Below are 22,580 nucleotides of genomic sequence, written 5' to 3' on the forward strand. Positions count from 1 at the left end.
TTTTGGTTTGGTTTGGTGAGAAAAGAAAGATTTTTGTTTGGTTTTTTTGAGGTTATAAAAGAATGATGATTTTTTTTGGGGAAGTTTGAGGTTAGGTTACGGAATTGCCACGGGAGTTCAGGCAACAGATTTCTACGAAACTGATCCTGTTGATCTCGTCGCAACAATCCCAAGGGATCGGGGTCATCAACGCTAAGGTTAGAGGAATTTAGGTTAGGACATTCTACTGTGGGTGAGAGGAATCATCCGGGTTGGGAAGGAATTCTCGTAATTTTTCGCATTCATACTAGACGGCGGTAGATACGAACCAGTTGATATAAATTCTCCCAGTAGTCCTGGGTCATGAGACGAAAGGCAGATAAGAATGCCCATCCGAAAGTATCAAAACTTGTATACCCGTAATTTGGATTATCTCCAAAACCTTGTAAACATACATATCCTTCCTCACATTGGCTGTGAGGTTACGAGAAAACGGCAGCGAACAAGGAAAAAAAAGTGGGAAGAAAGTTGATTAGCTAATTTGTCCGGCGGTCCTCAGCCTAATCCTAGCAGAGTTCGGAATATCCTACCCAGCACCCGACGAATTGCCGCAGAGGGGCGTGTCCCCGGTTTCGGAAAAGTACCAATTGGCTGCAAGAAAAACAAAAAAAAAGTTAGTCCTTTCTTAATCCTAACCTTGCACCCTTAGGGTAAAACCCACAATCGTTCGAATGGTGCCGCTCCCAGTTCTCGTGGGTCAGGTTACCCCACGAGCCGTCCGTCGGGAACTCCTTGATGCACTTTTGCGTCAGCACGCCCATGTAGATCTGCAGCCCCATTAAAGCAAACACCGACAACGAAAACATTGTTAAAATTATCACATCTCTGAGATTCTTTACGGACTCGATGACAGCGCCGACGATGGTCTTGAGACCTGTGAAGTGATGAAAGAAGAATGTTAGTGAGTGATTACTATTGTACATAAGATAATTATGGTCAAGTGTATTTATTCATTACAGAAGAATGCATTTTGTTGTTGGCAATTTGGGGCTCGTCGCTTATAATTGAAATCTCTGCATTTATAAATTTTAAAACCTTCGAAAAATCAATCAGGCAAAGTTTGGGTACCGAGAATAGTTAGTTTGTCATCCAGGGTATAATTTACTTCACATCAGATGAGCAAAATGAGCAAAAGTTGGTATTTTTTTTTGTATTCGCAGGTTATTTAACAAAATATTTCCGATGTCTTTAGTCTCGAATACCTTTAAATTGCAACTTATAACATTTAGAAATCCATGACAGATAGGTTAAAATGAAAAATATACTCAACTTGCTTGTGTATCATAAAAAACTGCATCACTGAATTATCAGTTTTCGAATTAAACAAAAATCGAATACCGTGAATAGGTGTGACCCACACATGCTGAAGCAAAATATTATACCTCATCGGAGATTTACACTTAGAAATTTGTATTTTACTGGTCTGAATCAGAATCTGTACAAATTCAAATACATAATCTATCAATGGAGATTGCGTTTTTCAAAAATAAAGTTTTGAATTAAAAATAGATTTACAAACTTTAAAAAGGGGTCTATGGATAAGATTTTTTTAAGATCGATCCACCTACAAGGCCAGGTTAGGTAGAATATTTGTATTTTTACAAATCCTGATATGAGCCGGCAGAACACAACATCCTCATATAAATATCCAATTGGGTATCCAGGTTTATAAAAATTTGCTCTCGCTACGCCGTGACCCAATTTCTCCCCTGCTGATGGTCTCTGAACAAAAAACAATTTTGAATTACCTGATATCTGATAATTGTATCATAATAAAAAAATTCGTCAGCCGTCGTGCTAACTTGTCGTACGTGCATTTTGGGCCAAATTGAGTTAAAAACGCCATTTTGTGCAGCTCACAATGCCTCACCTTTTGACCTTCACAGATCCCCAAAATCCGATTTCAATCCTGAGATATTCAATAAAAACCAAATAAGCTCCGCGGATTTTTGTCACTTTTCATACGGAAAAAGTTTCAATCTTGTCGTGCTATCTTGTCACTCCCTGAAAATTGATGTAAGTGCGACAATTGGCCAAAGGGATTGCAGGTCAGGATGCATTTGACGCACGTACAATCCCGACTACCGTAAACATTTGTAATTATAACTCGGGACTCCAGCAACCAATTTCAACCAAACTTTGGGGCAACGCACTGAATGGTCAACCAAACAAAACGTGTTATTCATTGTTTACATTGCGTGCTCTCGTTTTTGTTTATTCAAGGTCAAACATTAAAACGCGTTTTTTTCGTAACGTCGAAATGGCGGGTGCGACATGATAGCACGACAGCGTCGATTTGATTACTTTTATTCGAAAATAGATAAATTTAGGAAAGCATTGTTTTTGAAAATTCAACTATGACCAAAATGTCTGACAGGTAAAAAATTACGAACATTAATTGAATTTTTGAGCATATAAAAATATAACATTTTCGAGGATTTTTCCCGTGCATACGAAACGGGTCGGTTTGTTCGTTTAGTGCTCTTAATTTCGATTCGATTTTTCAATGTTTTCGTGACATTGCAGTATTATTTTAGTATTAAGCATTGAGTTTGTGATTCATACTTCATAAATCAAGTGAAGTTTTTGCCCAGTATTACGATTAATCCTCAAAATAAGATGATTTTTGGTGAATGTTTTCATTTTGATTTTCATTCTTTTGACATTCGATGCGGCGACGTTTCAGTTTCCGTTGTTCCAAATACAATTTTTTCTATGGGTATGAGTTGCACAGAAGTTTTTGTCGTAACTTGGATGCAAGTTGAAGCGACGCGATCTTGTTTCTGTACAGGGGGTCGCTATTCTTGTTTTTTTTAAGTTCGATATGTTGAATGTTTTGCAATCAATAGAAAAGCGTGAGAAATAACGAAGCTGTTAAGCTCGGTGAGGACCTTCCAATTTTATATTTTTATTTTATATTATATTATTTATACATTTTATTTATTATCACACTTGATACATTCTACACAACTAATGCTACCAAAAATTGGAGCGTTTGGTACGGTATGTCCACGCATCCTTCCTCCCCTATAGATTCTGTGAAATGTGATCCGTTCTCAGAATCCTCTCTGCGGTAAACACAACGCAGTAGGGCTGGCCGCTTTAATTTTTGCCATACATTTTCGGGTGTTCTCGGATGTACTGGCTGCGTTTGTGTTAGATTAGATTAGATTAGATATAAAAATATAACATTTTAAAACGAAATAATTGTTAATTTACGATCATTTGATTCCAAAATTGCAAAATTAGGAAATTCTTAGGGGTTTTTCCAGGATTGTGATGTTTTGGGATAAATTGATATCGAAATATTGGGAATTATGTCTTCATTTGATTCCCAAATTTCAAAAAAATATATTTAAAATTGACATACAATTCGATCAAACCGTTTGCCACATTAAGAATCATTTGAAACGTAGGGTTTGAAAATTAAAATTTTATAAACATTATCAGTAACACTTACCTACAAAAAATGACTGCGCAGGCTCAACTCGAGGGGAAGCATGAGGTTTAAGGTCTCCAGAAATACGTGCACTGTGAATTTTTCAAAAATATTTAAATAGGGCGAATGACTTTTCTCCAAAATATGTACGGAAAATTAGGGTGGCTCGTCGCTGTTGCATACAAGCAAAAATTGCATGCAATATGTGGAAGTAGCAAACAGCACTAATTCTCCATACAAACTTTGGAGAAAAACCGTTCTGACCTATCTAAATATTTTTGAAAAATTCAAAGTGCACTTGTTTCTGGGCACCTTGATCTTCATGCTTCCCTTCGAGTTGAGCCTGCGCAGAAATGTTGTCGGTCGGTGTTATACGTAATATTAAAAAAAAAAACAAATACACTCACAATCATTTATACCCATGACACAAAATGTGGAATTGTGAGCATTTTTGTTAAAAAAATCGCAATTTTGTGAATTCCTTTAAGCTTATCGTAATTTACAACATCGATTTTAAACACATTTTTGCGAATGGTGCAATAATTTGATATTCATATTATCAAAATCCAAATGTCAACAAAATTTGCAAACATTGGATACCCATATTGCAAGAAATTAAAATTTAGTACTTTTTAAGTACACAGAAAAAAGTTGATTTTTGGAATGTTGAAAATTTGGTTGGTTGAATATTACTTATTTTTTTGTAATATTACTCAACATATTTGTAAAAATGTAAACCTGATGAATATTCCTCAGAAACTGATGAGAATTCACTATTTCCTGATGTGATATTACCTATATTTTGACACAAGATCAGTCACCATTTCCAGATGAATATTACCATAATTTTTTTTTCGGTGTAAGATACGGTGAGGGGTTTTTTAGGGTTTTTTTTTTGTTTTGTCGAACAACCATTTTTAATTTTTTATAGGTTTTAAAGGATATTTGCTCAGAAAATTTACTAAAAACAAATAAAAAAAAAACAAGCATATATTTGTCAAAATTCTCAAAAATATGCTTTCAAAGACTCCATTTTCATATTTTTTTCTGTTTTTTTTTTGTCAATATTTGACCTCTAATAAAAAGTTTCCTTAAAAAATATTCCTAGTTTTCGAGATATGTATCTTAAAAATATATAAAAAAAAAAACAAATTTTGTCTTCACAGTAGTAACACAGTAAAGGGATTTTTTGAAAATTTGGTTGAATGATGACTCTTTTTCGATGAAATTTTATCTCAATTTATGCATATAATTTCGTTTACACATCGATAGATGTAAATTTACACATTTTTCCTGACATAACATCTGTCCACTATACCAGATGTAATATTACCATAATTTTTCAACGGTGTTAAAAATATGATTTAATTATGATTTTAAAAATAAATTAAAAAAAACATCGTAGGATAATACTGGAACTTAATTTTCTCAAGATTGATGCTAATAAAAAAAATAATTTTGGAAGGTTGAAACATTGGGTGGTTTAAAATAACTTCTTTTTCGATACGAATATACCACACACAGAATATGAATCACACAGAAAAGAATCAAGAGTTAAAATTTTATACATTTCCTGGTTCACGCTTTATATTCAACGGTTTATATTCAAATTTTTTTATGCAAGGTGTGATACGTAGAGGGGCTAGTTTTTTGTGAATTGGCATATTTCTGTCCTGTCTATTTTTTCACTTTTTTGTATTAAACTCAATGCTGGTGTTAGGTCAATAGATGGTGTCATTCACCCTTGGAACAATTGGAGCCTAACATTTGTAGACAATAGTGTATCCCTTTCACTCGAATGACAGTTTGCATAAGGTGTGAGAGGGGTAACTCTTGTTTACAAATGTTTTGTGCCCTAATGAAATAGAAAGCACGAATTACTGCCATTGAAAATTCTGGATATAGAGCCTAACAACAACATTTATAAAAATCTCTTTTTAATTGATGCTTTCTGAATCAAGATTTGAATGTATTTCTTGAAAAAATGACCTACGTTTCACAGCTTTAAAAAAGTGTGTAAGTTCATAACCGATACTTTTTGCAATCTACAACTGAAAACTATAGCAAATGGATACAATTTAGTATAGCAAAATGCATTCTTCGGCGAACTAAACTGGCATGTTATCACCTTTCCCCCTACTTACCTGGAACGATGGCCACTGTTTTGAGAGCTCGTAGTACCCTGAATGTTCTCAATGCAGCGAGATTACCCAAATCTATACCCATAGTTACATATCTGTTGGGTTGATGATGTTGTTGGGTTGGAAGACGAAGAAGAAAAATGGTAGAAAAAAGAACAAAAAGAATCTTGATTAGAACTTGTCGCCCGAATTGACGTTAATCAAAGTTTTGTCACGCTGCCGCCACATTGCTGAAATTGGTGCTCTTTTTTTATATCTGGTGGTGATTTGGTGTAATGAAAGTGTGTGTGTTTGTGTGAATGTGTAAAGTGTGCCACAAAAAGGACAATGCTTCTCGGTCGGTTGAGACCTGTCCATCGGTGGTGGTCTACCCGGATGAAGGAAAAATGAAAAAGTCTCCGCTGATGGAACCAAAATTAAGGAATGCCATGAGTCCTGGGGAGAGCGGAAGATTCTTTACTGTCTCCACCGTATTTCCGGTGTTTCCTCTTCCCCCGAGTGACTTTTGAGAAGTGGAAAGTGATAATGGCACTTGTATCCGTCGCACTTGTGACACTCCCACCACCCCCCGAGGTTCAACACAATACCCTCCAGGTGTGGTGCGCTCCTGAATGTAGGCCACACCGTGAATGCTACTGTTTCATTTTGGTTAGCAGGGGGAGGTGGCGCACACCTGGTACGATCCTGGTGCAGCTACCTAACCTCCTACGATGACAGTTACCGAGGGGAGACACCAGGATATGGCCGTTTTGTTATCACGCGCTACACACAAAAAGCTCCTAAGAGCTAGGTCAAGGTGGTGTAGAAAAGGTGGGAATGTCAAAATAATAAAAATATAATGAAAACAAGCAAATTATATTTATTATATAATGAAATGCTATATTTAATTTATGCAAAACAATTTTTTTGACGTTATTCCCACCTTTACTCAATTCATCTTGACCAAGTTATCCCACCCTAGTAGTTTAACTGGAACAAAAATAATCCTGCAAACATGTTTGCATGTAAAACTGTATACACAATTATTATTTATTCCACATATTTGTTACGGTTGGTTTACAAAAGTGGAATACCGTAAGGCTTATATGCCAACGGAACGTCAACGGAAGAAGGACGTGGGGTTCGGGACATTCCCACCCCGACGCGAGAGTCATTCGAGGAGCATACACGTTATGCTCCAGAGTGTTTCGCCGACACACCACCGGGTACGTGCCAGCCTGCCTGCCTGACCCAACCCACACAAAAGTGAACATTCAAGTCATTCTCCCATGAAAATGCAATGTTTTATATCAAGCGAGTCCGTCACAGGCTGCGGGACTCCTGGGTAAGGTGGTGATAGAGAAGGGACGTGCGTGGGGTACAATGAGGACAAGTATCACAGATCTAAAGATTGTTGGTTACATTCGACTTCAGCTACACTTTTTTTTCTCCAAATTGTAGTCGTTGCATGCCTACTTAACTAAGTTAATTTTATTCAAGATCACATATTTGAGTAATTTTCTAGTTAAAAGCCCCATAAAAAGATAACGAAAAAAAATATCCAGATATCTGAAAATTCGACTATCCAAAGTGAATTTGTGGGAGTTTTTAAAAAGTTTTCAAAAATGTTTAATAAAAAGTATTTCACCAATTGAGAATTTGTTTGGAAGTTAGTAAACATTAAAAAAGGTTGATTAATAAATAAGATTATTTTAATGTGCATTCTTTGAATAATTTTCCACTAATAATCGGTGAAATTGGGTTCCTTATTATGTTTTTTTTAGTGTAACAGAAACAATATTAAGAAGTATTGTAAAATTTATTTGCAAATTCTGTCGAGCCAATTTTCTTATCATTATGATTTAATTAATGCTTTAAAAATAAATTTAAGGGCAATTAAAAATCTGTTCTTTTATTTAATCTCTAAAATATTTGTGAATTCTCGAAATACCGTAAAACGGGGTGACTTTGATTGGTTCGCGATTTTTCCGCAAAATGAAGAGTAGGGTAGGGTAGTCATCAATGAGACACTTTTGGTTTTCAACTTTCAAAGATTTTTCTCATTTTTTCATCAGCATGTTTTAATGAGCTTTTTATTGTATTTTCTTTCTTTTAATGTGTTCTAACATTGACCAAAATATGAGATCGATCCGACATCTACAGCCAGAGTTATTCAACTGTCTCATTGTAGACGCACTTGGCAGGAACAATGAGACAGCTGGGGAACAATGAGACACTCTATGAAAATCAATAGTTTTCTATTAAAACATCATGTTTTTGTATTGTTCTATTGCAGGTAACTTGCCTTGAACATTTTAGAGCAATTTTGCCAACATGAAACTTTAATTAACAAAAGTTATACTAAAAAGTATTTAAATTTTGTAAAATCCGTATATTTATACCAAATAACTTTAAATTTTTGGTTAAATGAAGTTTAAACTCTATAAATATGCCAAAAATCACTTTTAGTACATGTTTTGAAAGATTTCCACAGATTTTGAAAAGTTTAATGAAGAAAAATCAAAGTGTCTCATTGTTGCCCATGAGCTGAAATGAGTGGGGAACAATGAGACAGTCCTGGATTCTGGGTATATTCTAAATTTTGGCCAAACCTAATGAAAGGACATTGTAGCCCAACTCAATCCCTATGGAACGTCGAAAGAAATTTGCAGAAATATTAGTTTTGGTGTTAATGGCAGCCTACGAGCGAAAAAGTAATTTTTGTCCATAATTTACTTTTACACCCCAGAATCTAACATCTATGAATAACTTTTCAAGGGAGCGTCCATAACCAAAGCCACTATAATGGCAGACGTGTATCCAGTAGACACACCTTTCCCCCAAATATGAGCCTGATTGGTTGAAACTACGACTTGTGAGAACCATTTTATCATTGTTCCCCGTGTCTCATTGATGACTACTCTACCCTACAAATTAAATACGAACGGAATAGTATGGAAACAATTTCATTTGATTTAGGGAACTAGAAAAGGCATCTTTTGGGCTAATTTTTAGGATAATTCAAACTCTGGTACTGGTTTTGAAATTTTGAAAAAAATGTGACTTTTGGAGAATAAAGAATTTGTCCAACAAAATTGCAATTGACAATATTCTTCATATTTTTGAATAAAGGTACCGGTTCCAAATTATAGGCATTTTTAAGTAGAAACCTTTTTTGCAGGTTTATGAGATACAGCCTCTGAAAGCTTAAATTTTATAAAAAAAAAAAACTAAATATTCTTTTTTTGCGATTTGCAACCTTTTACAAAGTTGTTTCTTTTCTTATTTTGCATATTTTGATGAGTAAATGACATAAAGAACAGTTTTTAAGCCAAGTTTCATTAACAGTTGTTTAAAAGCTTCCAGTAAATAATGAATGAATTTAAAACAAAAAAACATAAAACAATTTTTTTCTCTGCTTCTAGATTCTAGAAGTGCCACTTTTTAAAGTAGTAAACTGCCCCTGTTCGCATAAATGTCCCATATGCATTTTCAGCAAGTTGAGAAAACGAGCTTTCATGATTTTTTCATGATATTTTTCATGAATTTCAAATAATCATCTTACACATGCTACTGATTATGCATTTGATATGTTTGTTTTGATTTTTTTCTTGATTTATTGCTTACGAATTGAAAAAGTGCGCAATATGGGACCTGGTATGTGAACATATTCTTCATAGATCATCAAAATGTTCGCATACCAGCCCGATCGAAGTTTGCTGTCAAGGTAGTTGTAAATAACTTTGGTTAATTTTTCTCCTGCTAAACCAAATATTATAAAGTAAATAAGTTAATTAACAGCTAGATTTTATAATCATGTAAGTAGAGACGCTGTTCATTTTCAACACGTAACTCAAAATCTACCAAGACGCATATGGGACATTTATGCGAACAGTGTCAGTAAAGTAGACAATAGTTCTTAACGTTGTTTTGAAAACTAAATGAATAATTTGAAAAATATCAATCAACTCCTTGTGTTTTTTCTTTAAAATGCACCTTGATTTGAATTGAAATAAATTTAAACCCAAAGTAGACAAATTTGACAGCATTGCGACAAGCTCGCAAACAAGGCAAAATGTATGCAGGCTGACGTTTCTACACACAAATGTAGGCAAACTGTCAAGCACGAAAAGGGTGAGATTTTTTATGTGTTTGCCGTAGTGCGATAGCTCCTTAAGGTCATACGACATTTACAATTTGCGCTGTACATTATTAGGCATAACATTTCTTTGAAACATTTTCATTAAAAACGATGTTTTGTTTTAAATAAGAGATAACATTTTGATGTATGGAGTAAAACTTAGCACTTTTGGGATTTTTGCCTTATGTTTACTTAGTTACTTGGAACAACAAGAAACCTCTAATCCTATTGTTCCTATTGTTTTTTGTAAAAAAAAATTTGTAGAAACCAAAAAAATTGTGATTTTGAAGATTGCATCAACCACATTTTTTTTATATTCATGCCCGAACCCACTTCACCCCACTGCTGTGCACCCTTTTTCATTGTACAGGGGGCAGGGCTGTCACTCCGGGGTCTCCACCACGCGTGGGGGTAATCGAGTGTTTATGTGTCTGTGTCATGCTTCCTTTTTGCTGTTTATCATTGTTATTGCACACAATGTTTTAAATAAGTGCGTGTGTGCGTTAGACATTGTGTATCCTTTGTGACCAAAGAACTTTTCTCCGGCAGGGTAGAGTGTGCGAATTTCCCACGGGGCCACCCCACCCCTCTCGCAATTTTGGGGGTAGGGGGTCGTTAGCCACCAACATCGTCATCGTCCTCCTCGGGATCCTTACGTGGCGAAAATTGCCGGAATGGGACTTTCATCGCGTGACAGTCGAAATAAAAATTGAACAAATCGACCACGGCTAATTTAGTGAAATTCACCGTACCTAAAACGGGTGTGGCCTTTGTGGGGTGGAGGGAGGGGACAAATTTATGCTTATGTTGTATTGCGACATTGCATCGACCACGAAATATCCGATGACGAAGGGGGTGGCCAATTTTAAGCCGTTTGACGACGAACAACTACGAAGCACTCCAGCGGAGCGTGATAAAACTTTTAGAAAAATGTTACTGGTAGCAAATGGTGCGCTCTAACCTGAAAGCTTTCGTGTGCCTTGTTCCCCAGCTAAACTGCAAACGCCCGAACTGAACTGCACAAAAACAACAACGACAGCAGCAGCTATAGAACATATTGCATCGCGTGTTCAGTGACAGTAAGTTATTGCAGTGTGCTTCACGTTTGCCCCGCGTGTCCCCCACCTTGGAAAGCAGCACAAAAAAAAAAACAGGTGAAAGCTTTTCCTCGTGTGTCCTGCGCGTGGTGTATGACGGCGATCCTTTTGAACGGTTTTGAGTTTAACTTTTGAGGCGCCATTTCTTTGCTGTTTACAGCTTGACGTAAAAGGTTTGCTTTGCAGTAGGGTTGCTAAATCTTCGATTTGGAACAAAACCATGTTTTTTTTAATTCAATAGAATCATGAGATTCTTATGAAAATAAGAGTTCCAAGGATCGTATTGCTTTCATGAGGCTTATAAGGTAACAATTACAACTAAAAAATTTTCATAAAAAGTTCTTCTATCCTTAATTACGACATCTAAGATACTTTCAACAATCAAACAATTTCCAAACATTTAAAAAAATGATGACTCGAAAAATTCTAAAGATTTATAGTATTGTTAAAATAACATATAGCTATCAAAAATTCTAAACATCATAGATTTCTAAGATCAAAAATTGCAGAGTTCCCCTGGGCCTTGTAAAGTCAAGGGGCATGATTTGATCCTAGTGCATTAGTTAAACTTTGGGTATACATTCTTTTTTATAAGCGCTATGGACACCACTTCATGCTACGAGAACTCGCTTTGTCGCAGCCCCAGGGCTTAAGCGTAGACCGATAAGCTGTCTTCGTGAACTAGGTAGTTCTCCGATAGTGAAAATATCACAATTGCACAAGACACCGCTGCTACTGTGACTTTTTCACTATCACAATGTGGGTTTTAGGTTGGGACTTCAGGATAGTACGATTGATTTGTTGCTTAGCATTAGCATTTAAAATAAATCTGTATGCTTTCCAAATCTATTTGATGATAAATTTAGTTGCAATTGTTAAGTTAGAGTAATGCTGTCAATAAACTTTGATTGATGTAGAATACTAGGCATTCTTTTATGTCAAATTGTCCATAGCGTCTCAATCAATCAATAATGTTATTATATCGGACAAAATTCGTTGATCTGTTGAACTAACGGTTTTCGGATTATGGTTGTATTGACCATTGTTGCGAATCGAGGAACTACGGATCTTTTGACGTAAATGGTAATTTGTTTTTGAAATCGCGATTTCTATCCTATTTGTACATCAGTTCACAAATTTTAATTGTTTTTTGATAGAAGTAGTACTGCAACAGTTAAAGGAACATTTAGTTTTGAACATTAAGTTTAGAGGATTTTAGATTAAAATTTAGATTTCCAACCCAAAGTAGTTAGCAAATGAATATTTGGACTTATACGAATAATTGAACATTTTGGACTTATGAATAACAAACAACTGTGCATTTATTCTAGAGTCAGATCCATACAGCGTCAGTGTTTATTTGGTCGAAGTGTACTAATTCATTGGCAGATCTGATTCTAGTTGTAATGTACGACAAGACTACTGACGGACGTGACAGGACGAGGGCCCAGTTTAGAGGTTTCAACATCAACGATGTGCGGCTGGACCACCCTCCCAAAAAAAAAAAAGATCAAAGATTGCAGAGTTCCCTTAGCCTCTGTGGAGTCTAATGATATGAAATAATCTTGAGAGCAACGTGTTCATGTTCTAAACCCTAACTAACGAAACTAGATTTGAATCAGAATCACAACTTAAATGCCATTATAAAATAAATTTAATAAAAATAAATAATTAACAAATTTATCATTGAAATTGCACAAACACCGATGTTAAATGACAATAATTATGTTAACAAACGCCATTCCAATTATATCTACAGCATAACTGTATTTGTAAGATTCATTGGAATCATATTAATATGAAAAATTAAAATATGGGTCAACATTTTTTATTAGTTTCCTTATTTTGATCAATGACTTAAATCATCAAATGGTTGACCCTCTTGGTTAAAGTAAATAAATAAGGCCGTTGCAAATATTTTTCAAAGTAAATGTCAAAAAAAAATGGTCTGAAAAATCTGGGAGCAAAATTTTTTCTTTCCAAAACACTTCAAAATTTCCATGAAAATATGAGTCTAATCATCTGAAAACAATCTAAAACGCATTTTTCTGCATTGATAATCATATTTAGCATGTTTGGGCTTGTTAAAAAATGTTTTGAATTTTTATGAATTATTAACGGTTCTTTCGCTCTTTTTTCAAAGTTTGGATAGAAAGGTTTTTTTAATTAATTTAATGAATAATGATTTTAAAGGTTTTTTAACGTTGAACTTTTATAAATTATTTGATAAAACAAATAAAAACTGAAAACGAGAAGATGCCCTTGGAAACCATAGATCTTGGTGGTCTCTTTGTCAAGATTTCTACTCGAACCTAAACATTCGGGTAATTGAATGGCATCCAAACTTAAATCTAGGATGCCGGAAAAATTGTTTTTAATTGCGTTTATTTGTGCAAGAATTGAACTAATGCTGATGTTTTATTTGAAGAAAATATTCTGTGAACTCTTTTCTACATTCTGATTTAATCGATAAAGTCTATAAACGCTAAAGCTTAATTGGACAAAAGGGATTTTTGGTAATATTTTACAAATTATGCAATTTGAAATGCTCAAATTCGTATTCTGGTAAAACTTTAGTGTACAATCAGTTGTACAATGATTTTTTTTTTCATTTTGTTCAAACAATCATTTACTTTTGAGATAAATTTTTATTAGCATTGAAATATTTGAAATTGAATTTTCAATTCTCAAAAACCAAATTTAATACTTTTTTTTGGAAATTCGATAAATTATGCCATCTTGAAACGGTTCTTTCAAAAGACCAAAGTTTAAAAAGAACCGCGACAAGAAGACAATAAATATCAAAATTAACAATCTTGGTGTCATTATAAAGCAATTCCCCACGAAAACAGCACTATTTTAAAGAAAAGGGGGAGAAATAATAAGGGAGCGTTCTTTTATTACGTAACGCAGTTGGTTAGGAGCGTTGAGAATTTCTGGAGAATCGCGGTCGAATTAATACTATATTTAAATCCCTAGATAGGTATCTTTCCGCAGCCAGCTGCCTAAGATTTTTAAAATTTCAACCGATAAACAAATTGCTCATGGTCGCATCACCTACCACGGTGAATCCTGACCACATACCCATCTTACTAACCCCTCAAAACTCATGTGATACTTTGTCGGAGACGCAGTCGATTTGGCGGTCCCATCACTCAAGTATCGGACTAACATTCCCATCCACTTCCCCGTGTCTTACCTCTGGTCGTGGCCGGCGTCGGTATTGATCAGCACGATAGGGACCTTTGAAAATTGCGAAGGGGTGATGATTGGTTCCTACTTTTCATCTGTGGTCCACGGAGCAATGTTTGGGGGTCCTGGTCAATAACGAAGTAGCAGCTACGGGTAGACACCAATGCTATGCTATGCTATGCTATAAATAGTGTGTTTGAAACACAATTTAAAATAATCTTATAGGCCATTTCAGTTGAACAAATTTCATATAAAATGTGAAAACTTGCGATTCGTGCTTCGAATTTAGTGTGATCATATAAATCAATAATTTTATAAACAAAACTGGTTTTAGCTAATTTCAGCCAAAATTCAGATTTTTTAATAATTTTACCAAAAATTTATATGTATTTTGTAAAAAAAACCTTGAAAACTTAGTTCATCATTGATTTTTTCTTTTCTTAAAAACTATATCAGCTACTTTAGTGATGGTACATTTAAAGTTTAAATAATGTTTGAACACTTTAAATATGGTTTTAACAAGATCACAGTCACCCCGGAATTTAAACTTACAATTTTTAACGTAACTATTTTTTTAAACACTATTGAAAAAACTTTTTTTTTCCTAAATAGCGAATGAACTTTGTGTGGTTTACTAAACTCCTTACCTGTTGGAAAATATTCCAAAAACAAATTGAAATCCTATCAAAGTCACCCCGGTTTACGGTACCAAATTTTGTAAATGGAATGAATTTCTGCAATCACATTGCAGCTGTATTTGTATTGCTTTTTGTAACATAAGACTTGTTTTTAAAAACTACTCAAACATTCAATGCAAGAAAAACTTTCATGAATCCATTGGAATTACTAAAATGCTATGAGATAATTTTCTAAATTATCATAAGAGTGCATAAGGCTGGATTTTCATGGATTGTGCAACGACATCGAGAGCACGAGCATCGAACCAACTCGATGCTCGTGGCTTGCGTTACTTCATTTAGCTTAGACACAACCCCAAAATCGACTTTCCGGAATAAGGAACACTTGCATGCAAGTTAACGAAGGATGGAAAATGACAGATTCAAACGTAAACAAAGCAGCATTGCGTGGCGATTGGAATTCCAGAACAACTTTTGAAATAAGCTGATGTTGTTCAATAAATCTTTTTCAAAAAGGCGTATGATTAGACTAGCGCATAATTTAATTAAAAAAAACCTCTTGCCTCATGTTCGTTGCGAAAAATCATGCAAAATAGATGAGAGATAATGGAGCACTTCCATTCGAGCAGTTTTTGCTTTTTTCTACAATGTATTTCTTATGGAGCGAACTGTCAAAAACTGCTCGACTGCGGGTGCTCCATTGAGGTTTTGCAGCGCGACTGTGTTTCAAATGTAGGTGGCGCCAAAATGAGGTTACTTGCCAAAAATCGCATTTCTTTCTGCTGGATTGAAGATTAAAATCGCTTATTTCTCATGATTCCCTGCATCAATCTTAATGAAACTGGTTGCAAAAGACGAGAAAAATTTTTTGCTTGGAAATAATGAACATCAATTTTTGGGCGCGCAAAAATTTGTGACCTTTTTCTTTAAAAAACATGTTTTGGAACACGAAAAAATGAGTTTCCCGATATATATCAATGAAATAAATAGTTAAATAGTTAATAACAAGTGTGTTAACGTATATTCAACAATTTTTATTGATTTTTGACAGACTTTCTTACCAAATAGTCCAAATTACTATCTTTTTCTAAATTTACAGTTTTCTCATAGAAAAATCAAACAAATATTGGAAAGTTGTACACCAAATTGTTGGAAATATTTTTTCTCATCCGAATCCGGCATAAGTTTAATAAAAATGTTGATTATGAAGGAAAAAACACATATTTTTCAAAAAATAAATCATAGGTTTACGCTATTTGTTCATAGGTGGCGACACGTGTCTTTTAGCTTAGAGTGGACTAAAAATTGGAAAAATTTCAGGAATTTCAAAAAATTAAGTAATTTAATTTTTTTTGAAATTTTAAGAAATAAATAATTCAAGAAATATGAGAAATTAAAGAAATAATTAAGTGATTTAGAAAATTGAGGAAATTTAAGAAATTAAAGAAAATAAAAGAATTAAGAAATTTAAGGAATTAAAAGAATTAAAGAAATTTTAGAAATTAAAAAAAAAATTCAAAATTTTAGAAATTTAAGAAATTTTAGAAATTTTAGTAATTTTAAAAATTTTAGAAATTTTAGAAAATTTTGGAAATTTTAGAAAGGTTTGGAAATTTTAGAAATTTTAGAAATTTTAAAAATTTTCGAAAATTTTAGAAATTTTAGAAATTTTAGAAATTTTAGAAATTTTAAAAATTTTAGAAATTTTAAAAATTTTAGAAATTTTAGAAATTTCAGAAATTTTAGAAATTTTAGAAATTTTAGAAATTTTAGAAATTTAAGAAATTTAAGAAATTTAAGAAGTTTAAGAAATTTTAAAAAATTAAGAAATTTAAGAAATTTAAGAAATTTTAGAAATTTAAGACATTTAAGAAATTTAAGAAATTTTAGAAATTTTGGAATTTAAGAAATTTAAGCAAAATTTAGGCAAGCAATCCGTCCAACGGTGCACGGCATCCTCCTGCAAAACAATGCCCAGAAATCCGGCCACCGGTGGACGGATTCCTCCTGCAAAACAATGCCCCGAAATCCAACCACCGGTGGACCAGTTCCTTTTGTCAACTTGGCCAGGCAATCCGTCCATCGGTGCACAGAATCTTCCTGCAAAACAACGCCCAGAAATCCGTCCTCCTGCAAAACAAAACCCTGAAATCCGTCCACCGGTGAACGGATTCCTCCTGCAAAACAATGCACCGAAATCCAACCACCGGTGGAGGGATTCAATGTCCAGAAATCCGGCCACCGGTGGATCGATTTCTCCTGCAAAACAATGCCTCGAAATCCTTCTACCGGTGGACAAGTTCCTCTTGTCAACTTGGCCAGGCAATCCGTCCACCGGTGGACGGATTCCTCCTGCAAAACAATGCCCTGAAATCCGTCCACCGGTGGACGGATTCCTCCTGCAAAACAATGCACCGAAATCCAACCACCGGTGGACAAGTTCCTCTTGTCAACTTGGCCAGGCGATCCGTCCACTGGTGAACGGATTCCTCCTGCAAAACAATGCCCTGAAATCCGACCACTGGTGGACGGATTCCTCCGGTAAAACAATACTCCGAAATCCAACCACCGGTGGACGGATTCCTCCTGCAAAACAATGTCCACCATTTCACCATGCAAAATCAGCTGTTTTGATTGTTGACAAGGTCTGGTTTGACAGATAGAATTTGTTTCGTCAAGTTTCATTCCCATCCCGTACCAAGCGTTTCAAAGCGTTATTTAGGTTTGTGTCTAGGGGGCCGCTGAGGTAGCAAAAAGGCACTGAACGAGCATCGAGTTTCAATGCACGGACATTTTAGCAAAGCATGGTCGTGAGTATGCTTTCGATGTCGGTCGTCTAAAGATGCTCGTGCATCGAAAATGAAAAGTCGGAAAATCGCATTTTCGCAACTTTCCGGCGATGGGTATGTGTTTGTTTGTGCTTATACTACCATAAAATATCAATCCAAACCATTTTGCGATTTAACCTGATTGATAAAAATGAGTTTTCGGCAAAATATGACCACGAGCATCGAAAGCCGCTTTCGATGTCGGTCATCGAAAAATCCATGAAAATCCACCCTAAGATGTATGATCATTTGAAAATTGCTCGATAAATATTGATAAAAAATAATTATTGAAGATGTTTTCTACATTTTGTAAAATTTGAATACGGAAAATAATTCACAATTTGTAGAAGACTTCGTCTTTAAAAATGTAGTTGATCAATTTTGCTAGATTCGGAATCAAGATGTGTAAACTTTTCTATAAAAATTGTGATCAACTTATGCCCGACCGGTAAATTACTTTAAAAATTATATTGTGTGAAATAAGATCTTACATAAGAAAAGAATGTTTCAGGATTCTTAGAGCTCAGTGTTAAGAAGTTAATTTCAAGAATGTTTTGAAGTAAATATAAACCCTCAGCAACGACTTTTTGGTTCAATCCTATAGGAATTCCATACAACTGTTGATACTCTAATTAGAAAAGTTTTTGAAAGAACCAAGATTAAAATGTTTTTATTTTAAACACTGAGAATGATTCCAATTACAACTGTAATAAACTGAATTAACAAAAATCATTCTAAAACCTTGGCAAGAAAGAAAATTATCGTCATTCCTTGAGCAAAATCAATACACTCAACCCCGATGGTTTGACACCAACTGTTGTCAAACGAACGGGGTCACTTTTTAGTTTGACACCATTTTTACACGGAGTTCACGAACACTACCAAACGTTTGTGTTGATAGTGTGCGTGGGCGCCGTGTAAAAAGTGACAGTTCGTGACCAACGGGGTACAAACTAAAAAGTGTCAAACGAAAAAGTCACCAACCATCGGGGGTTGAGTGTACTACCCGTCATTGAAACACACCTCATTTTGAAACAGTAGCATCACGTATGTGTCCCCAACATTCCTTCATTCATTCCCACTGTCACCCCAGAGAAGTTATTTCGCTGGCACGGAAGAAGATGTATCGCAAAATGGGTCGCAAAAACTTTCTAAAACACCACAAATCGCTCATTTCTCACACCACGCAGTTTTCTACAATGTTACTCTAGTCGAGACTACGTCGCTAAAAGTATAGCTGTCAAAACCGATTAGTCAAGCCAAGTGAAATAATGCAAAACTTTAGACGCGGGGTTTGTCTAGAATAGTCTATTTGTTGGGGGGCTCTATAGGAAGGAGATGAAGTGAGATCTGTCAAAATTGTATTTCTAATCTAGTTGCAATGTTTTGAAATCCTTGCGTGTTGACAGATCTTCCTTGATTTATTTCCTTCTTACAGGATCTTTCTACGAGTAAAAGTTTGAAATGGGTTTCTATTCTATGAATTTGCACAACAAATCGAATGAAAAGAAAAAGTTTTCAGCAATTTCACTAGAAGTTTGAAAACAGGGAAAGAATATCTCTGCGTTGATATGAGACATGAAAGTGTGTCAGGGCTGCGATAAGGACTTCTTGCTTAGTGAAATAGAGTTAATTGTAACAATTTGACAAACAATCGAAGAAGGGTTATTGTTTTCTATAGCGTAAGGGTGTGTTTAGTCTCATTCTTTATAATGGTTGAGTCTTAACCATCATAGAAAAATTTCATTTTATTTCTTAGGATAGTACTCAAACACCACTAAGAATAGTTCCCAGAGAACAGCAATGTCATCGTTACGAACAACTCAAATTTCTATTTTTAAACCGAAAAAAAGTTTCCCGTTTCAAAACAAAACAACCCCGTTACAAGGCGAGCTCATTTCCCTTCACCAAAACCACACAACCAATTGGGTGTTTGGGTCGTTTTCAGGAAGTTCCGCTGCAACGTGTTATGCATTTGAGCTGTATTTTACCCGTGAAGGGGTTAGTGCTAAGTGGGGGTGGGTGCCCTTGTTCACCTGTCCAACCCACCCCCACCACGCTGCACCCTGCAACTATTCCGGTTCTATTTTTACAAATCCGATAATTTTATGTATATTTATATGGTCGTCGTCGGAAGAGGGGAAGGGGATGAACGTGTGAACCCTTTTCGAGGGAGTTATTTTGGAATAACTGATGGATAAGGATAAATTAAATCACGATTTCATAGGGTGGACGGCGGAGATTTTGACGAGCACAATCGATCAGATCTACACGGAGAAAAAAGAGTTCTCAAAATCGTGAACACCCGTTCATGAAATTGGGAACCACGAACAAAGTGTTCAAATGCCATGGTACGATTTTCAAAAACGTACCATGGAATTTGAACACTTTGTTCTTGGTTCCCAATTTCATGAACGGGTGTTCACGATTTTGGGAACTCTTTTTTCTCCGTGTAGGGTGGCCCAAATTTGTCGATTTTGCTCTTTTTTTTCTATGAATCTACAAATTCTATTTATATGATTTTATTTGGAAAGCACCTATTTCTATTTTTCTAGTAAACTTCATCTACGAACGCTGTGTATTTGTGTGATTATATGTGTGATCGTGTGAATGTTGTGGTGCAATATTTATATATATAGTTAAGGTAAGGATATAAGAAAAACTCACGCTAATGCTATTACTACGAAGTCCAACCAATTCCATGCATCTCTAAGATAAGTAAACGGTTGTAATATGAAACCTCGCGCCATCACTTTTACAGCTGATTCGAACGTGTAGATGCCGGTGAATATCACCCTAGTTTTCGTCATTTAAGATTGTTTGGAAAAGAATAACGAGTTAATTAAGACAATCTTCAAGTTTTGAGAAGTAATTTCAAAAAAAGGTGAGACAGAAAAGTGGGAAACCTAAAAAATCTCCTAACGATTCTTTTCCTGAAAACTTTCCAAATCTAAACCTTAATGGAGTCGCTTGATATCTGGTTTCGAGAGTGGAGAGGAGGCACGATCGATTGGCCATAAAAGTGGCAAGGATGGCCACAGTTTTTCCTACATTTGACACCCCCGTCCCGGGAAGTCCCTCGAGAGGCAACCGGCCCTCAACTCAACGCGAGAGTTGCAAAATGGTAGGTCGTAAAAGTTGATGCCAGGGCACTTGACGTACCCCGCGTACGCAGCTGGAATTAGGGCTAGTGAATGGGTAGGGTGACCTAATCAGTTTTTTTTTTCAATTTTAAAATAAAACTAATCTCAAAATTAAAATTACATAAAATTAAGTATGGAAACATACTTTCAAAATAATTCTTAATGGTCACCCTAATGTAACACTCAACCATTACCAGACCCTAACGCAGAAACGTGAGAGGAAAATTTACTGCAGTACGCGACCCTCCTGGCAGGAACCTGGCCATATGGAGCAGTCTTCAAGTGTGCAGGAATGACTTTTATTCCGACGTGTTCCAAATTAGGATAAAAGGGTCTCCCGCTTCCTGCTCCGTCACCGAATTGAAATTTTACCATATCAAACGACTCCATCGATCCTGAACCTCATTTGACCTGCTCAAACCAGACAATAGCTTTGTTTTAATTTGCCATTAAAATCCCTTAATTAACCGGCCACACAGCTGTGTGTGTGTGGAGTCTGCCAGACTATATCATTATCAATCATTTGCAACGCCTACAAATCTACTCGCGAGACATTCACGTGGAGAAAGCCGTCCCATCTTGGGACTTGGACACTGCTGTTGCTGCTGCTGCTGCTGCTGGTTGGTTTAACGGATTCGAAGAAATAACGAAAATATAACGGCAATTAACGGGCGCCGACGACGGGTCTAATTGGCCAGCCTTGTCACGTAATCGGGCGAGTTTGTTCTTGGAAAAAAAAAACGAAAGTTAAGGCTTTGGCAAACATGGCATGAGCTCGGGAATCGTAATCTCAAATGACCCAAAAAGCACTTTTTTTTTGTTTGCTTGTATTAAAAATTGACTTTTTTAAATTAGCTTTTAGTATTATGATCATGCTATTATGGGGGCATACAAAAATATTATGAAAACGTTCGAAAATCTGTATCTTAAGAAAAAATTTCCAGGATTCTAAGATACCAAATCTTCGTCAAAGTTGTTGGGTCTGATAAGTACCATTTAAAAAAAAAAAACAAAATGCTCTAGAAAAAAAACTCCGTCTTTATAATAAAATTTATTATCACGAAAAATAGATTCTGACGTTTACCTACTTCAATTTTTATATGTAATGTTGTGTTTTAATAGACTAAAGTGACATTTTTGGGTTTAAGACTGAATTTTAAAATTTTCTCCGTTTTCACAAATCGACTTTTCTCTGTATTTTTTTATTTGGATGAAACATCGTTCCTGTGTAAAAAAAAGTAAATGTAAAAAAAATTGCATCATTATTGCATGAATGCATGAAATCCTGTGTTTTGAAAAAGAATGTTGTAAATTTTATTCAACTTTTCATCAGATAAACTTAAATTCTTATTTTTTAATATTCAAATTTTTGTATGATCATGCAATATCTAGTTCCAAAGACATGCATTTTTGAAAAAAAGGTAATAAAAAATCTTTTTTGCAATTCCGTCGAGAAACTACTCACTTTTCCTGTCATTCTTGAATGACGAAATAGCCTACTTTTCTGTACCAAAAATAACAGAATCGAATAGCAACACTTTTCAAAATAAGTGCTGAAAAGTTCTACTTTTCAGCACTCAAATGGGTGCTGAAAAGTTGAACTTTTCAGCACTTGTTTCAAAAAGTAACACTTTTCAAAAAAAATTGATTTAAACGATTTATTGACAAAATAAATGAAAATTTGACGTAAAATTTCACTCAGTGTGTGTTTTTTGGAATTGCAAAAAATGTTGTATGGAACTCGTTGCAAAACTTGATTTTTTCAGCACTCTTCGTATTTATCCAACTCGGTGAACCTCGTTGGATAAATGTACATCCAACTCGGTGAACCTCGTTGGATAAATGTACGACTCGTGCTGAAAAAATCCTCTTTTTGCAACTTGTTGCATAAACTACTATTTCAGCACTCGTCGTATTTATTCAACTCAGTAAACCTCGTTGGA

General features: G+C 35.1%; 1 protein-coding gene across 50 annotated transcripts in view; it reads right to left on the reverse strand.

Annotated features, from left to right (window-relative positions):
• The window catches only part of LOC6052303 (sodium channel protein para), a 228,697-nt gene that overhangs the window by 76,303 nt on the left and 129,814 nt on the right, over positions 1-22,580 (reverse strand). For all 50 annotated transcript variants that reach the window (XM_038252955.1, XM_038252972.1, XM_038252954.1 and 47 more), the window contains 5 exons: positions 20,162-20,290; positions 5,623-5,714; positions 701-913; positions 570-630; positions 309-453 (listed from right to left, as the gene is read on the reverse strand). In XM_038252955.1, coding sequence (XP_038108883.1) covers positions 309-453; positions 570-630; positions 701-913; positions 5,623-5,714; positions 20,162-20,290 — 640 coding nt within the window. The remainder of the gene's footprint in view (positions 1-308; positions 454-569; positions 631-700; positions 914-5,622; positions 5,715-20,161; positions 20,291-22,580) is intronic.

This window comes from Culex quinquefasciatus, chromosome 2, assembly GCF_015732765.1.
Source record: "Culex quinquefasciatus strain JHB chromosome 2, VPISU_Cqui_1.0_pri_paternal, whole genome shotgun sequence".
NCBI classification, from domain to species: Eukaryota; Metazoa; Arthropoda; class Insecta; order Diptera; family Culicidae; genus Culex; species Culex quinquefasciatus.